This window comes from Colius striatus, chromosome 20, assembly GCF_028858725.1.
Source record: "Colius striatus isolate bColStr4 chromosome 20, bColStr4.1.hap1, whole genome shotgun sequence".
Taxonomy (NCBI): Eukaryota; Metazoa; Chordata; class Aves; order Coliiformes; family Coliidae; genus Colius; species Colius striatus.
In genome coordinates this window covers 1,731,865-1,749,838 of record NC_084778.1, presented here as the reverse complement: position 1 = coordinate 1,749,838, position 17,974 = coordinate 1,731,865, and the positions used below count along the sequence as shown (strand labels likewise).

At 54.8% G+C, this 17,974-nt stretch overlaps 2 protein-coding genes across 2 annotated transcripts in view; both read left to right on the top strand.

Moving 5' to 3' along the window:
• TSPOAP1 (TSPO associated protein 1) overlaps nt 1-2,450 on the top strand; it is a 29,553-nt gene extending 27,103 nt beyond the window's left edge. Inside the window, exon 26 of the mRNA XM_062012303.1 lies at nt 1,198-2,450. Coding sequence (XP_061868287.1) covers nt 1,198-1,407 — 210 coding nt within the window. The 3' untranslated portion in view covers nt 1,408-2,450. The remainder of the gene's footprint in view (nt 1-1,197) is intronic.
• A 3,389-nt stretch (nt 2,451-5,839) lies between these two features.
• On the top strand, nt 5,840-17,720 carry LOC104553514 (myeloperoxidase). The gene is made up of 13 exons (XM_010196204.2): nt 5,840-5,922; nt 6,839-6,913; nt 7,494-7,584; nt 8,420-8,595; nt 9,901-10,024; nt 10,945-11,074; nt 11,952-12,158; nt 12,338-12,653; nt 14,069-14,229; nt 14,892-15,138; nt 15,479-15,649; nt 16,501-16,738; nt 17,453-17,720. Exons 2-13 carry the CDS (start codon nt 6,841-6,843, stop codon nt 17,718-17,720), a joined length of 2,202 nt encoding a protein of 733 aa, XP_010194506.2. The 5' UTR covers nt 5,840-5,922; nt 6,839-6,840.
• Nucleotides 17,721-17,974: the final 254 nt, after the last annotated feature.

Genomic DNA, 17,974 nt, shown 5'->3' with positions numbered 1-17,974 from the left:
CCACCTAGCCTAACATTAAAAGGCCCTGAACCTGTCAATTTCTAGCTTGTAGTTTGACAGGCTGGGCTGGGGCTCTGCAAGTCCACTTCCAAATCCTCCAGTGGCAGAGCTGTAGCTGCCAGAGTGAGGCTGTGTTAAGGACTCACTCTGATCTGTTCAGCACCAGTGGGGCTGTGTTAAGGACTCACTCTGATCTGTTCAGCACCACTGAGGCTGTGTTTAAGACTCACTCTGATCTGTTCAGCACATGGAAGTGCAGCTGTTTGAAGCAATTATCTGGTGGTTTTGGGGACTGTGCTGGATATCCAGGTTTGGAAGTGACCTGCTCTGTAATTCCTCCTGGCTTTTCTATCACTGTTCAAAGCACATCAACAGCCAAAGCTGTGGTTAGGCTTTGCAGGATCCTGCCCAGGCTGATCATGTCCCATATTCAACCTGTGGGATTTGTTTTCTTCTTGGTTTTACTTCTTCCTGAGTGTAACCCTGAAACCCCCAGTGCACCATCAGCTGGTCCCTAAACCCAGCCTTGTGTGGGTAGTTGTTCTGTCTGATAACACTGGAAAGAACCAGTTTTGGGCACGTGGAGGGGTGAGACCCCTGTTTTTTGGGGGCAGTGGGTGCAGATTTGTGTTTTTCTTACTCACAAACGTTGTTTTCCTGTAACTGTTCCCACCAGTAACAGCACTGAAACCCCCACCTGGAAACTAACACCATCATAGCCACTGTTGCTGAAATCTCCCAGCTTAACCAGCCTCTTGAACTTCTGAAGGTCTTGCACAGCCTTTGTTCTTATTAAGTGGGTTTTGCCTTCTGTCTCTGAGTGTGCTGGGAGCTCAGCTGCCCCAGGCAGCCACCCAGGGGGTGCATCAGTGTCTGTCCATCTGTGCTCTCAGAGGGTGCTTCCACGCACAGACTCTTCAGCTGTGAGTGGGGCTTTAGTGCTGTCCTATTCTTAGCCCCAGGTTAAGGGATTTCTGGCTGTCAGAGCTCAGGCAGGGTCTGGGGAGTGGGTACAAAACCATTGGAAACCACTGGAGCTGGATTGACAAGTGCCTGGAGGAGCTGAGCCTTGGAACAGGCTGGGGGAGGACAAGGCAGGGTTCTCTGGCTGAGGTTTATCTTGGCATCATGTCCTTCATCAGCTCTAACTTCTGCTTCTTTCTTTTTTCTTCTGTTTTCTCTTCCCCCCCTCCCCAGTTTAATCCAGATGGGTCTGTTGGTCCCAGCGACTCCTCACCAACTCCTCCACCACCTTCCTGCCTTGCTGGGGGTGAGCTGTGTGGAGAACAGGCATCACTGGCTGTTCTCAGCTGCAGTGATGGACCTGGTCAGAGTAAAAAGAAGAGAGGCTTCTTCTTCAAAGGGAAAAAGCTCTTCAAAAAACTTGGGTCCAGTAAGAAAACTTAACAAGGGGTTTGTTGTTGTGTAAAGGCTGCCTGGGCAGCCCAGGCAGGGACTGACCCTGGGGGAGAAGCCCTCTGCAATAAGCTGATTGGAGTATTTTCATAGGGGGAAAAGTGGATGTAGGATAGAGAAAGCTCTTCAGTGGGGGTGTGAGCTGTGGTCTGTGCTGAGAGCCCCGTGGCTGCCCTCCCAGTGTGGGCACTGGCTCTGCACTCACGGCACTGGGGCGTGCGAGGCCTCAGCTCGAGGATGCAGCTCCCTCCACAGCAGTGTCCCCTGCTCCATGCAGCCCTCAATGCACCACTTCCCTGTAAATATTTTAACTTCAAGGTTCTATCCTGGCTGTAAGTTAGCTAAATGGCTTTTCCCAGCAAAGCCCTGGCCCCTTAGGAAGAGATCCCTTGTGCTACACCCCCCGGTGTTTCTCTGGTCTACGGGAGGTTGTGGCAGCTCCTTCACTTCCTGCAAAGGCAATTTGCACTTTTCTGGTCCTGTGAATCCCCCTTTTTTTTTGCTGTCTCTGGGCTGAAGAGTGAGTTGATTTGTACTGTAAACCTGTAAATATGCAGCTGTGCCTGGGAGCATCCCACACTGCCTCAGCCACGTCCCAGCACCGGGGTTTCCCCCGAGGAAGGAGGTTGCTGATGCTCCCCGAGGGCTGGGCTGCTGTCAGCTGCTCCTGGCTGCTTCCCCTGGCTGGGGACTCCGCCTTATCTCTTTCTTTCTCTCTCTTATTTATCCCTTTCCCATCTGCCTCTTTCTTTGGCTGTTTCCTTGGGCTGTTGTCAGTGGGCTGCTCCCGCAGCGGTGGCAGAGCTGAGCTGGGGGAGGGAGAGAGTTTGCAGCTATTTTCATATGAGATGATGAGTTTCCTTGAGTTAAGACACATCCCTTCCTGAGCCACAGAGAGTTTTGTACTACATGGTTTCTGTCCTTCCCAGTGTTTCTCTCTCTGCATGTTTCAGTGGGGTACTTGTTTTGAGGAGGACAGTTGTGTGAGGTACGTGGGTGATGCCAGCACAGGCTCCTCCAGAGCTGGTGCTTATGGTGTGTTTTTATTTAATATCAGATTTTATTATAATAAAGTCTATTTTCACAACAATACCTCTTGTCCTTAAGAAAAGAGCTAAAGAGTCAGCAATGCTTCTGGGCTGTGGGGGCTCAGGGGAAGCTGGGACCAGCCACTGCACCCTGAGGATGCTCTGCTGCCTTTCCCCTGGCAGCATGGTGGGAGCTGCCTGCTCTGGGAGGGACAAGGCTTTGCCTCTGCTCTGTCAGAGCCCTCATCCTGCAGGAGAAAGCACCAAAGTGCAGGTACACTGTGTTCCACTGTGCCTGAGCATGGCCAGACTCTGGTGTGCTGTGGTGATGGACCGAGACAAGAAGCTGCTTTGTCAGAAGGAATGGTCCCAGTAGAGATGAGCCCTGCCACAGCAGGGGTGTGAGTGGAACCCACCATCCACTTGCAGGCTTCTTAAACATCAGGTGCAACTCCCAGAGAGTGCAGGAATGTGGTGTGCCAGCGGCCACTGCCCCTGTCCAGGCAGCAGGACCTGCCCAAGCACTGCCAGCAGCTGCACAGGGCTTGTGGCAAGGGCCTTCTCCTATTTGCCTTGCTCAAGACAGTAGCAGCCTCTCTCTGGGAAGGATGGAGGTACTGGGGACAGACTGAGCTTTCCTCTTGCTAGGAGTTGCCATATTCCTGCCTGTTTGCCTAGCAGATGTGTGGAACTGAGCCAAGCTGCTGTCTGTGGCATCTGACCCTCAAGGAAGGAGATGGTAAAGGTGGGTTTCCCCTCATCCAGCTGCAACAGTTCAGCTGGGGGCTGTGCTTGATATGCTTCAATCTACTTTGGCTTAAAAGAGGGAAAAATAAGGCAACTCCAGAAGCTCTGAGGTCAGCAGCAGGTCTTGGCTCTGACTCATTGAGCAGTTGATGCTTGCTCATGCCAGCAGTGGGGATGTGAGCACTTGGAGCCGAGAGCTGCAGCGTGGTGTGGGGCTCTGCAGAGGCTGCTGTGGGGTGCAGAGCTGGTGGGGGGTGGCAGCTCTGTACCTTGGTGCTCTGGGAGTTCAGCCAAAGTGGCAAAAGTCTCTGGGGGCTTGGCAGTGTTCCCCTGACAGGAGGGACCTGGGGGGCAGCTGCTGCACCTCCCAGGGAAATGCTTTTGGATGGTGTTGATGTTTCAGCACAGCCCTGGCTGCTGGGCTGGGCAGGAATGGGGGCAAGGCCAGGCTGAAGCTTTGGAGGTAACAAAGCTGCTGAAGCTGTGAATGCTGGCAGGAGTTTCCTGGAGTTCTGGAGCAGAGTCGGGCGCTGGGAGGCAGCAGAGGCTGGGCTGCTCCTCTGCAGCGCCCCCGGGGAGGTTGGTTGCTGCTGTAACTGAATTTACCAGCTGAGTTTCCCAAGTGACTTGTTTCAGGGCTTTTGAAAGAAACTGTTACAGAATCACATAATCTTAGAGGTTGGAGAGGACCTCGAAAGATCACCCAGACCAACCCCCAACTGCTTTTTGTCAGCTCATCAGAGGATGGACTGAAGAACAAAACCCTTCAGGAGCAACACAGCAACATCTCGGGCTCTGCCCAGGGCTGGCGCCTGCAGGAGGGCTCCTGCTGCTCCCTTTCCCCCTCCTCAGCTCAGCCCTGGTCTGGCTGCTCCCCAGCCATGTGCTGGGCTGCCTCCAGCAAGTTTTGCACACAGACTCTCCTCATTCAGCCCAGTCACCCCGGATCAGTTGGTTCCCCATCACCAGGCTGGCTTTGCAGCAGAGCTGGGAGAAGCCTGGGGAAAGGTGTCAGACCATCAGACTTTGGTACTTAAAGGCAAAAGGCTGCCTGAAACAAAAGAAGGTAAAATGAAATGTCACTGACATGTTCTGCTCTGCACCCTCTGGTTTTGGTTGCTGTGCTGTGTCCCAGGTGTTGGTGCCCCATCTGTTCTGAGCCACTAGTGCTTGCATCAGCATGTTCTTGTCTCCTTACTCTACAGGAGCAGTGTGTGGCCTCTCCTTTGCTGCTGGAGGTGGTGAACATGAGGGCTTGGCACTGCCTTGCTGCTCTTCCCCCTGTTCCAGGGAGGCTGCAGCTCCAGGGCTGTGTCAGTGCTGGGCCCCTCACTCACTGCCACAGGGACACTGAGGGGCTGCAGCGTGGCCAGAGCCGGGCACTGAGCTGGGGAAGGGGCTGGAGCACAAGGGGCTGGGGAGGGGCTGAGGGAATGGGAGTGCTGAGCCTGGAGAAGAGGAGGCTGAGGGGACACAGCAGCACTCTCTGACACTCCCTGACAAGAGGCTGCAGGAAGGTGCAAGTCAGCCTTTGCTCCCATTTCCCAAGAGGAAACAGGCTCAGGTTGCCCCAGGGGAGGCTGAGGCTGGAGCTGAGGCAGAACTGTTTCCCTGAGAGGGGTGTCAGCCCTGTGCCAGGCTGCCCAGGGAGCTGGGGCAGTGCCCAGCCCTGGAGGGATCCCAGAGCTGAGGTGCTGAGGGCTGTGGGTCAGTGCTGGGCTTGGACTTGATTTGTGTGAGTGTATGGTTTGAGGCTCACCCAGAGGCATTAACCTTCCCCATACACCTGGGAGCAGGGTCACAGCCTCTGGGGACAGTGACCATTCAAGGGACAAAGCATCTCTCAAAACCTCCCACTCTCGTGGTCTCTGAAGCAGTTTTGAGAACAATTAAGTAAGTTCCTAATTGTGAAATGCAATCATCAGCACAGATCTGCACCAAGTGTCTCAACAGCCTTTGAAGAATCCTTGTCCCCTCGAGGTGGTGAGCTGCATGGTGCAGCAGGGGAAGCTCCCAGATAACGGCTCTGAGCTCTGCCAGCTCGGCCCCTTTGCACAAGAGCTGTGCCCTGGCCGTTGTGCAAGCAGCAGTGGCAGCCCAGGGACATGCTCTGCTGCTCTCTCGAACAAGGCTGAGCTCCTAGGAGCACAGAAAAGGGGTAAGAGGGGGGCACCTCAGAGTCTGTGGGCTACCCCAAAGGCCAGGGGAGGTTACTGAGGCAACTTGAGGCCATCACTCACCTGAGGCAGCAGTATCCCCCTGCCCTGCCTCGTCTGCACAGCTGCAACGTGGGAAGGGTTTGTCTCAGAGGGGCTTTGGTGGTGCTTTGCCAGATGAACCCCCAGTGCAAGGGGCAGTTTGGGTAAGGGTGAGCCTCTCCCTGAGCTGCCCTCTGTTCAAGATCAGCAGCTGGAGGTTGCTGAAGCCTGTTCATCTCTCAGGTGCCTCCATGGACCCTTCCAGAGCACAGCAGGGACATGGGGCAGGAGGGTGCTGAGCAGAGCAGACACCCTTTGGAGCTGGTGCCTGCATAGGTGGATGTGAAGACATCTTTTTTGACTTTTAAGAGCAGCCAAGGGATGAAGATCACCATGGCAGAGGAACCCTGTCCTGATAAAACATCTCCAGAAGGAGTCGAGATGCTCAAACCATGGCAAAGTGCTGCCTCCCATCTCCCACCCCCAAAACAGCCCTGGGGAAGCTCTGCTTCAGCAGCAGCCTGTGTGTCCAGGTGGGTGCACAGGATCCTTGCTGCCAAGGAGCTGGGCTGAGGTGGGTGCTGGGCTGCCTTGGCCTCACCCAGCCCTGGGGGAGTTGCCCAGCCCCGTGGGTCAGCCCTGTGAGGGCAGATAACGGCCCTGCAGCAGATAAAAGCTCAGGCACAGGGGTGGCTGTGCTGAGGGAGCAGAGGATTGCAGGTGAGAGTCTGTCCCATCTCACCCTTTGCTTTGGCTTTCCTGGAGCACTTGTTTCTGTACTGGGGTGGGGGGCTGGAGGGGCTGGGGCTGCGTTTGGGGCATTGAGCTGAGGTCTGTGCTTCCTGCTGCTTGTGTGGTGGCTTCTCCCTCCCTGCTCCAGGGCTGGCAGAGCCAGTCTCTGCCTGGCACCCCATGTTGCTGCTGCTGCTGGGGGCTCCTCCATGGGGCTTTCACCCCTCCACAGAGGGTGGGCTCAGTTTTCAGCAGCTCCATGGTGAGTGCTGAGCAATGTGCAGCAGGCACAGCAGATTGGCTTGGAGCAGCCTTGGGAGATGAGAGGGATCAGCTTTGGGCAAAAACATCCCAAATGCCTAGGTGCTCATCTCCCCATGCTGCCCTGGCTGATCTCTCTTCCCCTCCAGCTCTTCTAACCCCATGTACCAACAGGCTCCCAAGCAAAGCTGCCAGCCTGCAGCACTGGCAGCGTGTCCTGCCCTCTGTTCCCATCTGGGTTGCCTCTCTATCCCAAATCAGCATGTTCCCACCAGTGCCTGCTGTCCCTAGGACAGGAGGCAGCTCCCTTTTCCACATGCAAGGTCCTCACTCTTGGGGAGCATTGTATTGGGAAGGGGACACTCATGAGCTCCCTTACCAGGTGCCATCAGCAGGGTGGGCACTCACCTTCCCAGAGCCATGGAAGTTTTCTTCACTTCATGCATTTCTTTGCAGGGATGAAGGCAGAAACCTTCCTGGGGTCACTGGTGATCCTCAGCTTGTTCCAGGCAGCTGTATCTTCATCCTATGGTATTGTCCCTTGGGCCAGGGCTCCCTCTCCTCAGCACCAAAGGAGTTTCTCCTCCTGTGCCAGGGGAACTTTTTGTGTTCCAGCTTATGTCCATCACCCCTTGTCCTGGCACTGGGCACTGCAGAACAAAGCCTGGCCCCATCCTCCTGACACCCACCCTTTAGGTGCTTTGTGTTGCTGAGGTGCCCCTGAGCTCAGGCTTGTCTCCTCCAGGCTGAGCAGCCCCAGGGCTGCAGCCTTTCCTCCTCACACACATGTTCCATCCCCTCAGCATCTGGGCAGCCCTGCACTGGCCTCTCTGCAGCAGTTCCCTGTCTGTCTTGAGTTGGGAAGCCCAGAACTGGTCATAGGGCTCCAGATCAGGCCTCAGCAGGGCAGAGCAGAGGGGAAGGAGAACCTCAATCCTTGTCAATAAGCATTGAGGGTGGGTGCCAAGAGGATGGAGCTCTAGAGCTCCCTTCCAACCCCCACCATTCTGCGCCCCTGTGCCAGATGCTGGAGGCTCAGAGAACCCCACTGCAGCACAGGGATGCTCCTGGGTGAGAGACAGCCCTCACCTCTGCTCTCTCCCTTCCCAAGATGTGCCAGAGCTGTCAGACTCGTGGGTGCTGAGCAGTGTGGATGAGGCCAGGCGGCTGGTGGACGCAGCCTACAGACGCACGCGCCAGCGGTGAGTGGGGGCATCTCGTGCAGAGCCAGGCAGGGCACGGGGCCCTCCGGGAGCACACTGGGCTCTAGGGCAGGATTTTGCCTCCCTTCACCCTGTTTTCACATGATGCATCCAGTCTTGGGTCGCTAAGGGTTGTAACTCTTCCCCTCTGTGCACCCTGGGCTCCCAGCTTGGTGCTGCTGCCCCCTGTTCCATCCCCCTGGGACACTCCAAGGAGGAGCCAGCAGAGGCTTCTGCTCGTTTCTGCTGGTGCCACCCTGCAAAGGGAGCAAAGCTTCACAGGGTGGTTTTGCTGTAGGATGCAGTGAGGACATGGTGTGGGATCTGACAGCACAGCCCAGCTTCTGCCACCATGGTTTGGGGTGTTTGGATTCCTCCCAGCCCGTACATCCCCTTCAGCAGCCCTCATCTGGAGCCCCTCACTGGCTCAGGGATCCCTCCAGCTGAGAGGGGGCTCCAGCAGCACCAGGACAGGGTGACCAGGAGATGTTTGGGAGCTCTGGATGGAGAGTGGCACATGCAGATGTCGATGGGCTGGATAACAGTTGAGTGAGGTTGGGTTGCCTCAGGGATGGAAAGACCTAAGCCTTGTGTTCTGGCAGGTAGAGCTGGACAACTTACCAGCTTCTCTTCCTGCAGCTCCTCTGCTGAGGGTGGCAGGAGCAGCCCAGCTCTCTTCCAGCTGCCACACAGAGGGGGAAGGTGACTCTGCCTTTGTAACCCAGACTAAACATGCTGGGAGGGTTGAGGTGGCTGATGCTCAGGGCTGTAACCTGCAGAGCTCTTGGCTTTGCCCCATTTCAATCAGCAGATTTGCTTTTCCTCTCCCTGGCAGCATAAAGGAGCACCTGCAGAGCGATGCCTGGAGCCCCACTGAGCTTCTGGGATACTTCAAGCAGCCGGTGGCAGGGACTCGAGCTGCTGCTCGGGCTGCAGATTACCTGGAAACCACCCTGAGCCTCCTCAAGCAGAAGCTGCAATGGGTGGTGAGGGGGAACTTCAATGTCACAGGTGGGGATCTCACCTTGCTGGGAGGGAGGCAGAGGAAGACTTTGTGAGTCTTGGAGGGGGGAATGAAAGGGAGTTATGCTGGGCTGTAGCTCAGATCCCCCAGGCAGCAGCAGCTGGCAGAGCTGAGCTCTTTTCCTGTGCAGCTGATGTCTCAGTTAGTGGAAGTGCTCTGTGCACTTCCCATATTCCCTCTGTGACACAGAGGTTAATGTAGCAAAGCTCCTAAGGCTCTGCTAGATAACATTCCTTCCCTTGAGTAGGGATTGAGCAAGCAGAGAGGATGTGACTCATTCTTACTCAGCCCCAAGGTGAGCAGTTTTTCTGCCACAGTTAAGCAAACAATGCTCCAAGTCACTGCCAGAGGCATCTGCAATGGGAACGGGATGTTGTGGGGGAGGCACAGGCAGGGAATGTGGACAGGAGAAAGAACATCTCAGCACATGCCTTGAAGGAGCCTTGTCCTCCCTGAGGTGGCAGTTTCAGCCTCCTGGCAGAAGGTAAGTTGGGAGTAGTAAGAAAGGCAGTTCAGGGAGGCTCAGGGAGGCTCCTGTTGTAGAGAGGTGAACTCCTGGGGCTCTCCAGCATTACAGGGACGTGTTGGCACATCCTGGGCTGCTCCAGCATCTCAGCAGCACGGGGTGGGTGGGAAGAGGGAAATGAGGCTGTTTGTGCTGGGCTCCATCCAGGAGTGATGCTCCCCAACCACCCAGCTACCACCCCCCATCTGCCTGCCCAGGAGGCAGCAGTGGCTCCTCAAACCATGCTGTGACCCAAACTGTTGGTGGCAGCAGTGCCCAGGAAACCTCCAAAGGACTCAGGACGTGCTGTGCCTGCAGCAACAGCCAAAAAGGCTTTGCTGGTTGAGCTTATCTCCCAGGCAGAGTGGAAATGCAAAGCTGGCAGCCTGATGGTTTCTTCTCCAAGCAGTTCTGGGCAGTGGTGATACACACTGGTGGCTGCCTCACTGGGGGAAGAAAGCTTGTTACACACCTGTAGGATGGCTGTAGCTTTGTGGTGGAGCTAAAAAGGGAGGGGAGAGGAAGGAGAAAGGACAGCTAATGCTAGAAAGCCATTCTGCTGCTGCACGGGCTCACCATGTAATTATAAGTAAGATTTGTCCACAAGTGGCTTGGGTTTAGTGCTTCCCAAACCAGAAGAGTCAGTCTGCTGCTCTAGACAACGTCCCCAGCACGTCTTTGAGCAGAAAGACCTTCAATGGCAGCCCCTTGTGCTCTTTTCCTGAGCCCAGGAGGCCCCTCAGCCCCAGCAGCACCAGGATGTTCATTCTCTGTCGTTACCCAACAGATTTGCTGAGCCCTGCTCAGCTGGGGATGGTTTTCAAGGCGAGTGGATGTGAGCAGCAGGAGAAGAACATGAACTGTGCCGCTTCTGGTCGCTACCGAACCATCACTGGGGAGTGCAACAACAGGTGAGGGGAGCAGGGAGGGGAAAGGGAAAGGGAAAGAAAAGTTGCTGGAAGGAAGGCTCCTCCATCAGCAGAACTGGCCCCACAGCCCCAGGGATGGCCCATGGAGGATGCTTTCCCCAGGGTTTCACCCCCCAGGTTGTTGCTTCCTACGTGTGTGCAGCTTTGAGTTCCAGTCTTGCTTCAGGGGTTGGTGGTGCTGTACATGAAGTAGCTCTTTGGACAAAATGCAGATGGCTCTGTGTCCAGCCCAGGGCCTCTGTTGTCAGGCTGCATCTTTCTTCTTTACCTTGCTCTTTGTCTGGCTCTGCCCCTTTGCAGGGTCTCAAAGGGCTTCCTGACCCAAGCCCATACTGAGGCATGAACTGGCTGCCTCTCTGCCATACATTGAAGAAATCTGGACACATGGGCTAGGAGAGACCAGCTCCTGCATGTCCTATGGTTGGACAAGGGGAGGGGCATGACTGTAATGTGAGAGACAAGGGAAGCTGTGCCAAACAGTGGAGTGTTTTAGAAGGGACAGTATAGGAGCATTCCCCATCCCTCCACTGTTACCACAAACCAGCCAGGCAGAGCATCTCCTGGGAGCACCTCTGGCAGAGGAGAGAGATCAGACAGCTCTGCCTGCCTAGGAAATGCTTTTGCCTTTGGGCATCTGTACAAGAAGCAGAGAGAGAGTGACCTGCCTCCTTCCATTTTCAGACAGTGATGTCTTCATTCAGGAGAGGAATCTGGGCTCTGGGATAAGGACCTGACCCAGTCCCTGGAGCTCTGGAGCACCAAACATGGGGCTGCAGCAGCTCCCAGGGCATTGTGCATCACTGTGTGGTCTCATGCCAAAGTTCCCATCTCTCTCTACTCTTGATCCTGCCACAATCCCAATGACACTCATAGTTTGCTGTTCTTCCATTCCACTCTGACAGGAGAAACCCATCCCTAGGAGCTTCAAACAGAGCCCTGGTCAGATGGTTGCCAGCAGAATACGAGGATGGTGTGTCAGTGCCCCGTGGCTGGACAGAAGGAAAACGTTTCTCTGGGTTCCCCCTTCCACTGGTAACGTTTGTGATGCTCAGCTGAACATGCAGCACCAGGGCTTAGGGGTAGGCAGTCCTCAGATAGCTCAGAGGTGTCACAGCCCCTGTCCACCAGCTGCCATGGTAGTGATCAGGAGGAGGAAGGTAAATCCATCAGCCTCAGCTGGATGACAGGAGAATCTGCAGGGTGAGCTGCCAGAAATGCTTCTGAACTCCCACACTTTCAGGAACAGCAATGGGAAATTAATCTGGTTGGTGCAGAAGCACAGGGCAAAGGAAGGGTTGTGCAATGTGTTGTTTTAAGTGAGTGCCTTTAAGCCAAAGTAATTGACTCATCTCCTTTGATTGGGTTTGTGGAAGCTGGTTGTCTCCTGCACAGCAATATGCCAGAGGAGAAAATGATCAGTGGATACCAAGAATGCAAAACCACTGAATCACTGAATCGTTTCAGGTGGAAAAGCCTTTGAAACTGCTGCAGTCCCAGCCCTGCCCTCACCCTGCCCAGCCCAGCACTGACCCACAGCCCTCAGCACCTCAGCTCCATGGCTTTGGGGTCCCTCCAGGGCTGGGCACTGCCCCAGCTCCCTGGGCAGCCTGGCACAGGGGCTGACACCCCTCTCAGGGAAACAGTTCTGCCTCAGCTCCAATCTCAGCCTCCTCTGGAGCAGTGTCCATCAATGGACATTCTTAGTCTCAATGCTCAGAAACCTGGCTAGAGCCAGGACAAGGCAGTGCTCAGTGTTGCTGATGCCTTTCAACTCAGACAAAGTTGGGGGGGGTGTTTCTGTGAAGCATAAGGAATGCCTCGTGGATTTTTACTGCTGCCCCTGCAGACTGATGCTCACATTCACACAGGTCCTTTCCTACCCCGTGTGTTCTGCACTCCCCCCTTGCAGGTCCGGCAAGTATCAAACGAGATCGTGCGCTTCCCCCCCGGGCAGCTCAGGCTGGACCAGCAGAGATCCCTCATGTTCATGCAGTGGGGACAGTTCCTCGACCACGACCTGGATTTCAGTCCTGACACCCCAGCCAGAGTCACCTTCAGTGGCACAGTGGACTGTGAGACCAGCTGTGCCAAGCAGCCCCCTTGCTTCCCCATCAAGGTACAGCCAGTGTGCTTGCAGGGCGCTTGGGCTCCCAGAGCAGCGTCTCTGCTGCCAGTGTGACCATTGTGAGTTGACTGATGACTGATCACACCGTGCCGTGCTGGGACTGGGATGGCTCTTGCCTGCCTTTCCTTGGGGCTGTAGTATCACATTCACTGGGTTTTGTCTTTCTGCAGATCCCACCCAAGGACCCACGAATCAAGGAGAGCGGGGGCTGCCTCCCCTTCACCCGCTCAGCCGCCGCCTGCAGCCGGGGCCACGCTGGCCGGGACCAGCTCAACGCTCTCACCTCCTTCCTGGATGGCAGCGTGGTCTATGGCAGTGAGCTGCCCCTGGCCAACAAACTGAGGAACCATAGCAGCCAGCTGGGCTTGCTGGCTGTCAACCAGATATTCAGTGATGAGGGGAAGGCATATATGCCCTTTGCCAGCATGCAGAAGGACCCCTGCCTCAAAGTGAGCAAGGGAGCTCGAATCCCTTGCTTCCTTGCAGGTAAGGTGGGTGCTGGCAGCCCTAACCCTGAATTGCAGAGCCAACAGTTCCACCAGCTCCTGCTCATTTCTTTAAGTGTTTGCTTTTCTCATTGAAGTAGAAAATGGAGCACAGCAAAGCACCATGAGAGGCTGAGACAGGCTGTGCTAGCTACGAGTCTCCAAGTCTTCTTTGTGACCTGGAGCCCAGAGAGCACATGGTGCTGCTGGAGGTGACCTGGGAACCTCTGCCATGATGGAGCTGAGCAGATGCAGCCATAGCAGACTGGCCCAAAGGCAATGGCTTGACATTTGGTGGCTGTCTCTCTTCCACACAGGACCTGTGGCCAAAGGCAGATGCCCATTGAGGAGCAGAACAGCCCAGCACATCGGCTGCTTCCCAGGGGTGGGCTCCCAGCCCCCAGGATGCTGCAGCCAGGGGCTGCTGGAGCAGTTGCTGTCCCATAGCTGGGTACATAGCCATCAATGAATTCACAGTCAGCAGTTCAAGCTGCCTCAGAAGCTCCTTTGAAAATTCAGAGTCTTATTTGTGACTTTTCCGGTCCCTGAGAAGGGAGAAACGGTCCCTGGGCAGTTGCCTGACAGGGTGCAGGGGTTTCCTGCTGGAGCTCTCTTGGGAGCTCTGGCTGGATGTGTTCTGTCCAAGGAAACCTCACAGGGCTTCTTTTGTTCCCTCTTCTGTGGTGTCTTACAGGCAGCCTTTGACAGGGGATGAAAAGGGCTCTGTGCTGAGTGCAAGAGCAAATCTCTCTATTTACTGTGGGACTGGGGGACCAAACATGACATATTTGCTTTTCCCTGAGTGCCTCTTTATACCCTTATCACCTGCTTGCTCTCAGCTTCCCTGCCCTAGATATCTGAAGAAGGGTTTAGCATCTCATTGTGCTGCCATTTGTAATTCATCCCTTCCAATTGTGGCTCATTTTGCTTTTACCTTTCCTCACTAAAGAGCTTTTACTGTGACTTTGGCCATAGCTTGCTTTGAAGGATGCCTTCAGAGCTGCATCCTCACTTCCCTCTTGCCCCTTTTCATGAGCTGTGAGACCATCCCTCTGATATGGGAGCCTGGCCAACACCTACTTGTAGTCAGCCCCTTGAGCTCATGCACTCAGCCCTTAATTGAGGAAACAGCTTCCCCATCCCAGTGATGCTGAGCACAACGAGGTGCTGAGCTGCACCTTGGCTTTTGCTGCCTCAGCAGGAATTTGCCTTTTCACCCTTTGGAGCCCAAACCCTGGTTCTCCCTCCCCTCCTGTCTGTTTGTTCCCCACTTTCTCCTCAGTGCAGGTTCTCCAGACGTCTACACAACTTGTCTGTGCTCACTTCCCACCGTGACCTTCTCATTGCAGTGGGAGGCAGCCAAGCACGTGCAGCTCCCTGGCAGGATGAGCCTGCTCACCTCTGCCTCCTCTGCAGGTGATCCTCGAGCCAGTGAGATGCTGGAGCTGGCCTGCATGCACACACTCTTTGTGAGGGAGCACAACCGCCTGGCCAGAGGGCTGAAGCGCCTCAATCCCCACTGGAACGGGGAGAAGCTCTACCAGGAGGCACGAAAGATCCTGGGGGCCACGATGCAGGTACCAGCCACTGTGCCACCTGAAGGCTGTGGGGTGAGAGGGGGGAGAAACACAGTTCTACCTGGGTGAATGAGAATGGCCTCTGGCTGGAGGATGAGGAGAGGATGTTTGGGAGGATTTGGCAGGGTCTCATCTTGCTCTGACCTGCCAAGCTGTTGGGGCAGGGAGGAGCATCCCTGGGGCAGCTGGGTGCTGTCCCGGTGCAGGGGCAGAGGCTGAGCACGGGACATGGTCCTGATGTTGCTGGAGCAGTGATGTCCACTTTGCATTTCCATCTGAGTCACTGTGTGGTCACTGATACAGAGTGTGGAGGTCCCACCATGCGTGGCTGGAGAAGCAGGAGCCCAGGCAGTGGCCTGCACCAGCTGTGGCGTGGTGTGATGGGCGGTGGAGCCTTTGAACCAAGGCCATAGAGCTGAAGACACAACACAGTCACTCAGCAGTGCCAGAAAGGATCTGCACCACACTGCCAGAGCAGCTGGGGGAAGGTCTGAGGAGCTGAAAGCAAAGGGTGGCCTTGGGGAGTTTCTCTGCTCCACATCTGTGCTAACAAAGCCTCCCACACAAATCCCATCAGTGTGGTGGCTCCAGCAAGAGCTTTCCTCCCAAAGAAACCTGTGGCCAAGCAATTAATGACTCACACCTTCCTTGTTTGCCTCTAGATTATCACCTACAGGGATTACCTGCCTCTTCTGCTGGGAGCCAGCTTCCAGAGGCTGATCCCTTGCTACCAGGGCTACAGGGAGTCTGTGGATCCCCGAATATCCAACGTCTTCACGCTGGCTTTTCGCTTCGCTCACGCTTCGGTTCCCCCCACTGTGGAACGCTTGAATCGCAATTACCAGCCCATAAGGCCCAAAATTCTGCTCAGAAATGGCTTCTTTGCTGTCTGGAGGATTATTAAAGAAGGTAAAGCCTTTCTTGCCCCTCTGTAGCGTGAGGTAACTCCGTTCAAGCTTTCCTAACCCCCTCTGCGTGAGCTCCTGCGTCACCCAAACTGAAAAGCACTTTGCATTAAGTGTATTAAATGTCCTTTACTACCAGCCAGGGCTGTTCTCTGCAGCTAAATGTGGCCCCATCTCATGCTGGAGCATGCATTCTGATTGCTTCATTGCTGTAGACTCCAGGAATGCTATTCAGAGAGTGCTTCTCTCGCAGTAGCTGCTTGTCACTATGAGCTGAGCTCTGCTGAGTGTGACACACACACCCCTCCCTGCACTGCTCACAAGCCCCTGTGTGACCATTGCAGGTGGTATTGACCCCTTTCTCAGGAGCCTGATGGCTAACCAGGCCAAGCTGATGACCCAGCAGCAAATGGTGGTGGGTGAGCTGCGGGATCATATGTTTGAGCGGGTGGAAAGGATCGGCTTCGATCTGCCTGCGCTCAACATGCAGCGGAGCAGAGACCACGGGCTGCCGGGTGAGCTGGGGCAGGGCTTGCAGAGGAGAGCCAGAGGGGGTCCAGCACCCTTGGGATTGAATAGTGAGAGATGTCTCCAGCCTGTGCTTGGCTGAGGTGACTCTTTCCCACATGTTTTGTCACCATTTCTATACAACCATTGGGAAGTGGATGAGAGTCTGACCAACGGAGTCAGAGCCAGGCTGGAGCTGGAGGAGACACGTGGGAGACAGCCAGGACACGGGGCATTGCACAGACCAGGGGCAAGTGTTCAATAACTGGCTCATTTGTATTGTTCAAGTGGTAAAACTGGGAAAGTAGCTCAGCAACAAGCTTGCAGGAGCAGGGTTAGAGCCAGAAGCCTCCTGTGGCATCTCTCCAAGCAGCTGTAGCCCAGGGTTAGGAGCAGTCACAGCACATACAGGATCAGCTGCCTGGACATAAGTCTCCTTCAACGTTTGAAATGCCCTGGGGCAGCTTTCTGCTGCACCTTCACTATGGGTCTCCTGTAGTTGCTTGGTCACATCAGCAGGAGGCTGTTTCAGCCCCAGGATGGCTCTGGAGCTCGTGCACAGGCACGTGTGTTACAACACAATGGTGCTGGGAGGTGGTGGAGCAGCTCCCACTAGAAAAAACCAGTTGCAAAGATGTGGCCCTTGCACAGCCAGCACTGCAGTGCCAGGCAGGGTGAGCAGGCTCTGGGAAAGTGGAGAGTCAGTGGCATGAACAGAAATATAGCAAAACATACCCAAAAATGTTAAAAACCTACTGGGACAACACCTGTGCCCTGGCTTTGGGAAAGAAAGGGGGAAAAACCTTCCCAGGGGGTGGAAACACTTTATGTGTCTGCTCTGATGCTCAACTGCTTATAGGTTATAACTCCTGGAGACGGTTCTGTGGGCTCTCACAACCTTCTGGACTGAAGGCACTGGCTCGAGTGTTGAGGAACCAGAGTCTGGCAAAGAAGTTCATTGGACTGTATGGCACCCCAAAGAATATTGACATTTGGATTGGGGCACTTGCAGAGCCCTTTGTGAGTGGAGGCAGAGTTGGGCCTCTCATGGCTTGTCTCATTGGCACCCAGTTCAGGAACATTCGTGATGGAGATAGGTAAGAGAGGAGCTGGGTGTTCAAACCCCAGAGGGAGAATGGAGTTTGTGCAGCTTGCTTTGTGCAGACATGGAACTGTTCCAGTTGCTTGTTGCTTTTATTCATTACTCCTCCAAATATTTCTTCCTGGTGATGTTCTTATTCCCTGTCTAGGTGCTGCTTGAGCTGCATTCCTGGTGCAAGGGCCATGTACTTGCTAGCAATGGTATTGCCTGAAGGGCATCATGGCCAGTGTTTCTGGGAAACTTTTCTGCCTGGAAAGACTTTGTATGAGCTCAAAACCCCACTACTGGGAGCTTAAAGCTCACAGTGGACTGCACAGCTAGGAACCCTTATGGCAGGGTTCAGGAAGCCATTCTTATTTAAAGAGAGCAATTATAGGGCTGGTTCCAGCCTGGCAATCCTGGGGATGCCAGCACAGCCTGCCTGCAGCATGTGCAGCCTCTCCTGTTTGAGACCACTGCCTGTGCCTCATCTGAGGGAGCACAGCACAAGCCTCTCAGTCAATTGCATCTTTATTACATGCCCATGGCAGAATGCAAGTTCAGTGCCCCAGCAGGAGACTCAGGGCTCCTGACCTAAACAACACAGATTCAAACTTGTTCTTGGCAAAAGATGTGTTGTTGGTGTTAATGGGAACCAATGTTGCAGGAGCCCTGAGTGGGAAGAAGCCAGAAGACAACAAACTGTTGTTTCTTCCTCTTTCTGCTGCAGGTTCTGGTGGGAGAACAGAGGGGTTTTCACTGCCCAGCAACGCTCCTCACTGGCCACAGTCTCCTTGTCACGAATAATATGTGACAACACCCACATCTCTAAAGTACCAAGACACATCTTCCAGGCTAATAGGTACCCTTATGCCTTTGTGAGCTGCAGCCAGATCCCAAAGCTGGACCTAAGAGCCTGGAAGTCCAGGAGGAGTGAGGAGGTTACAGAGCAAGGTATGAGCTTCCAACCACACAGTTCCTTCCTTAAAGAAACATGAGAGAAACAGGCCCTGAGGCTCTAAAACCTCCTGAATCTAAAGGATGGGAGAAAAGCAGCTGCTGAGTGCTCTGGGCTTTCTCTGATTAGCAGGTTTTCCAGTTTCTCTCTTCACCATTGATGCCCATGGGATGTGCTGCCTGCATCAGAGTGTGGTCCTTCTGCCCAGGTGGTGCTTGTGTCCTTTGCACAGCTCTGAGCAGGCTGTCAGCCCCCAGCAGCTCTGCCCTTGAACAGAGGTTCCCCCTGCATGGG

Coding starts and splice junctions, on each gene's coding strand:
- LOC104553514 (XM_010196204.2), top strand. CDS start 6,841: ATGAAGGCAGAAACCTTCCTGGGGTCACTGGTGATCCTCAGCTTGTTC. Junction 12,159..12,337: donor CCCCTTGCTTCCCCATCAAG/GTACAGCCAGTG, acceptor GTCTTTCTGCAG/ATCCCACCCAAGGACCCACG. Junction 16,739..17,452: donor AACATTCGTGATGGAGATAG/GTAAGAGAGGAG, acceptor TTTCTGCTGCAG/GTTCTGGTGGGAGAACAGAG.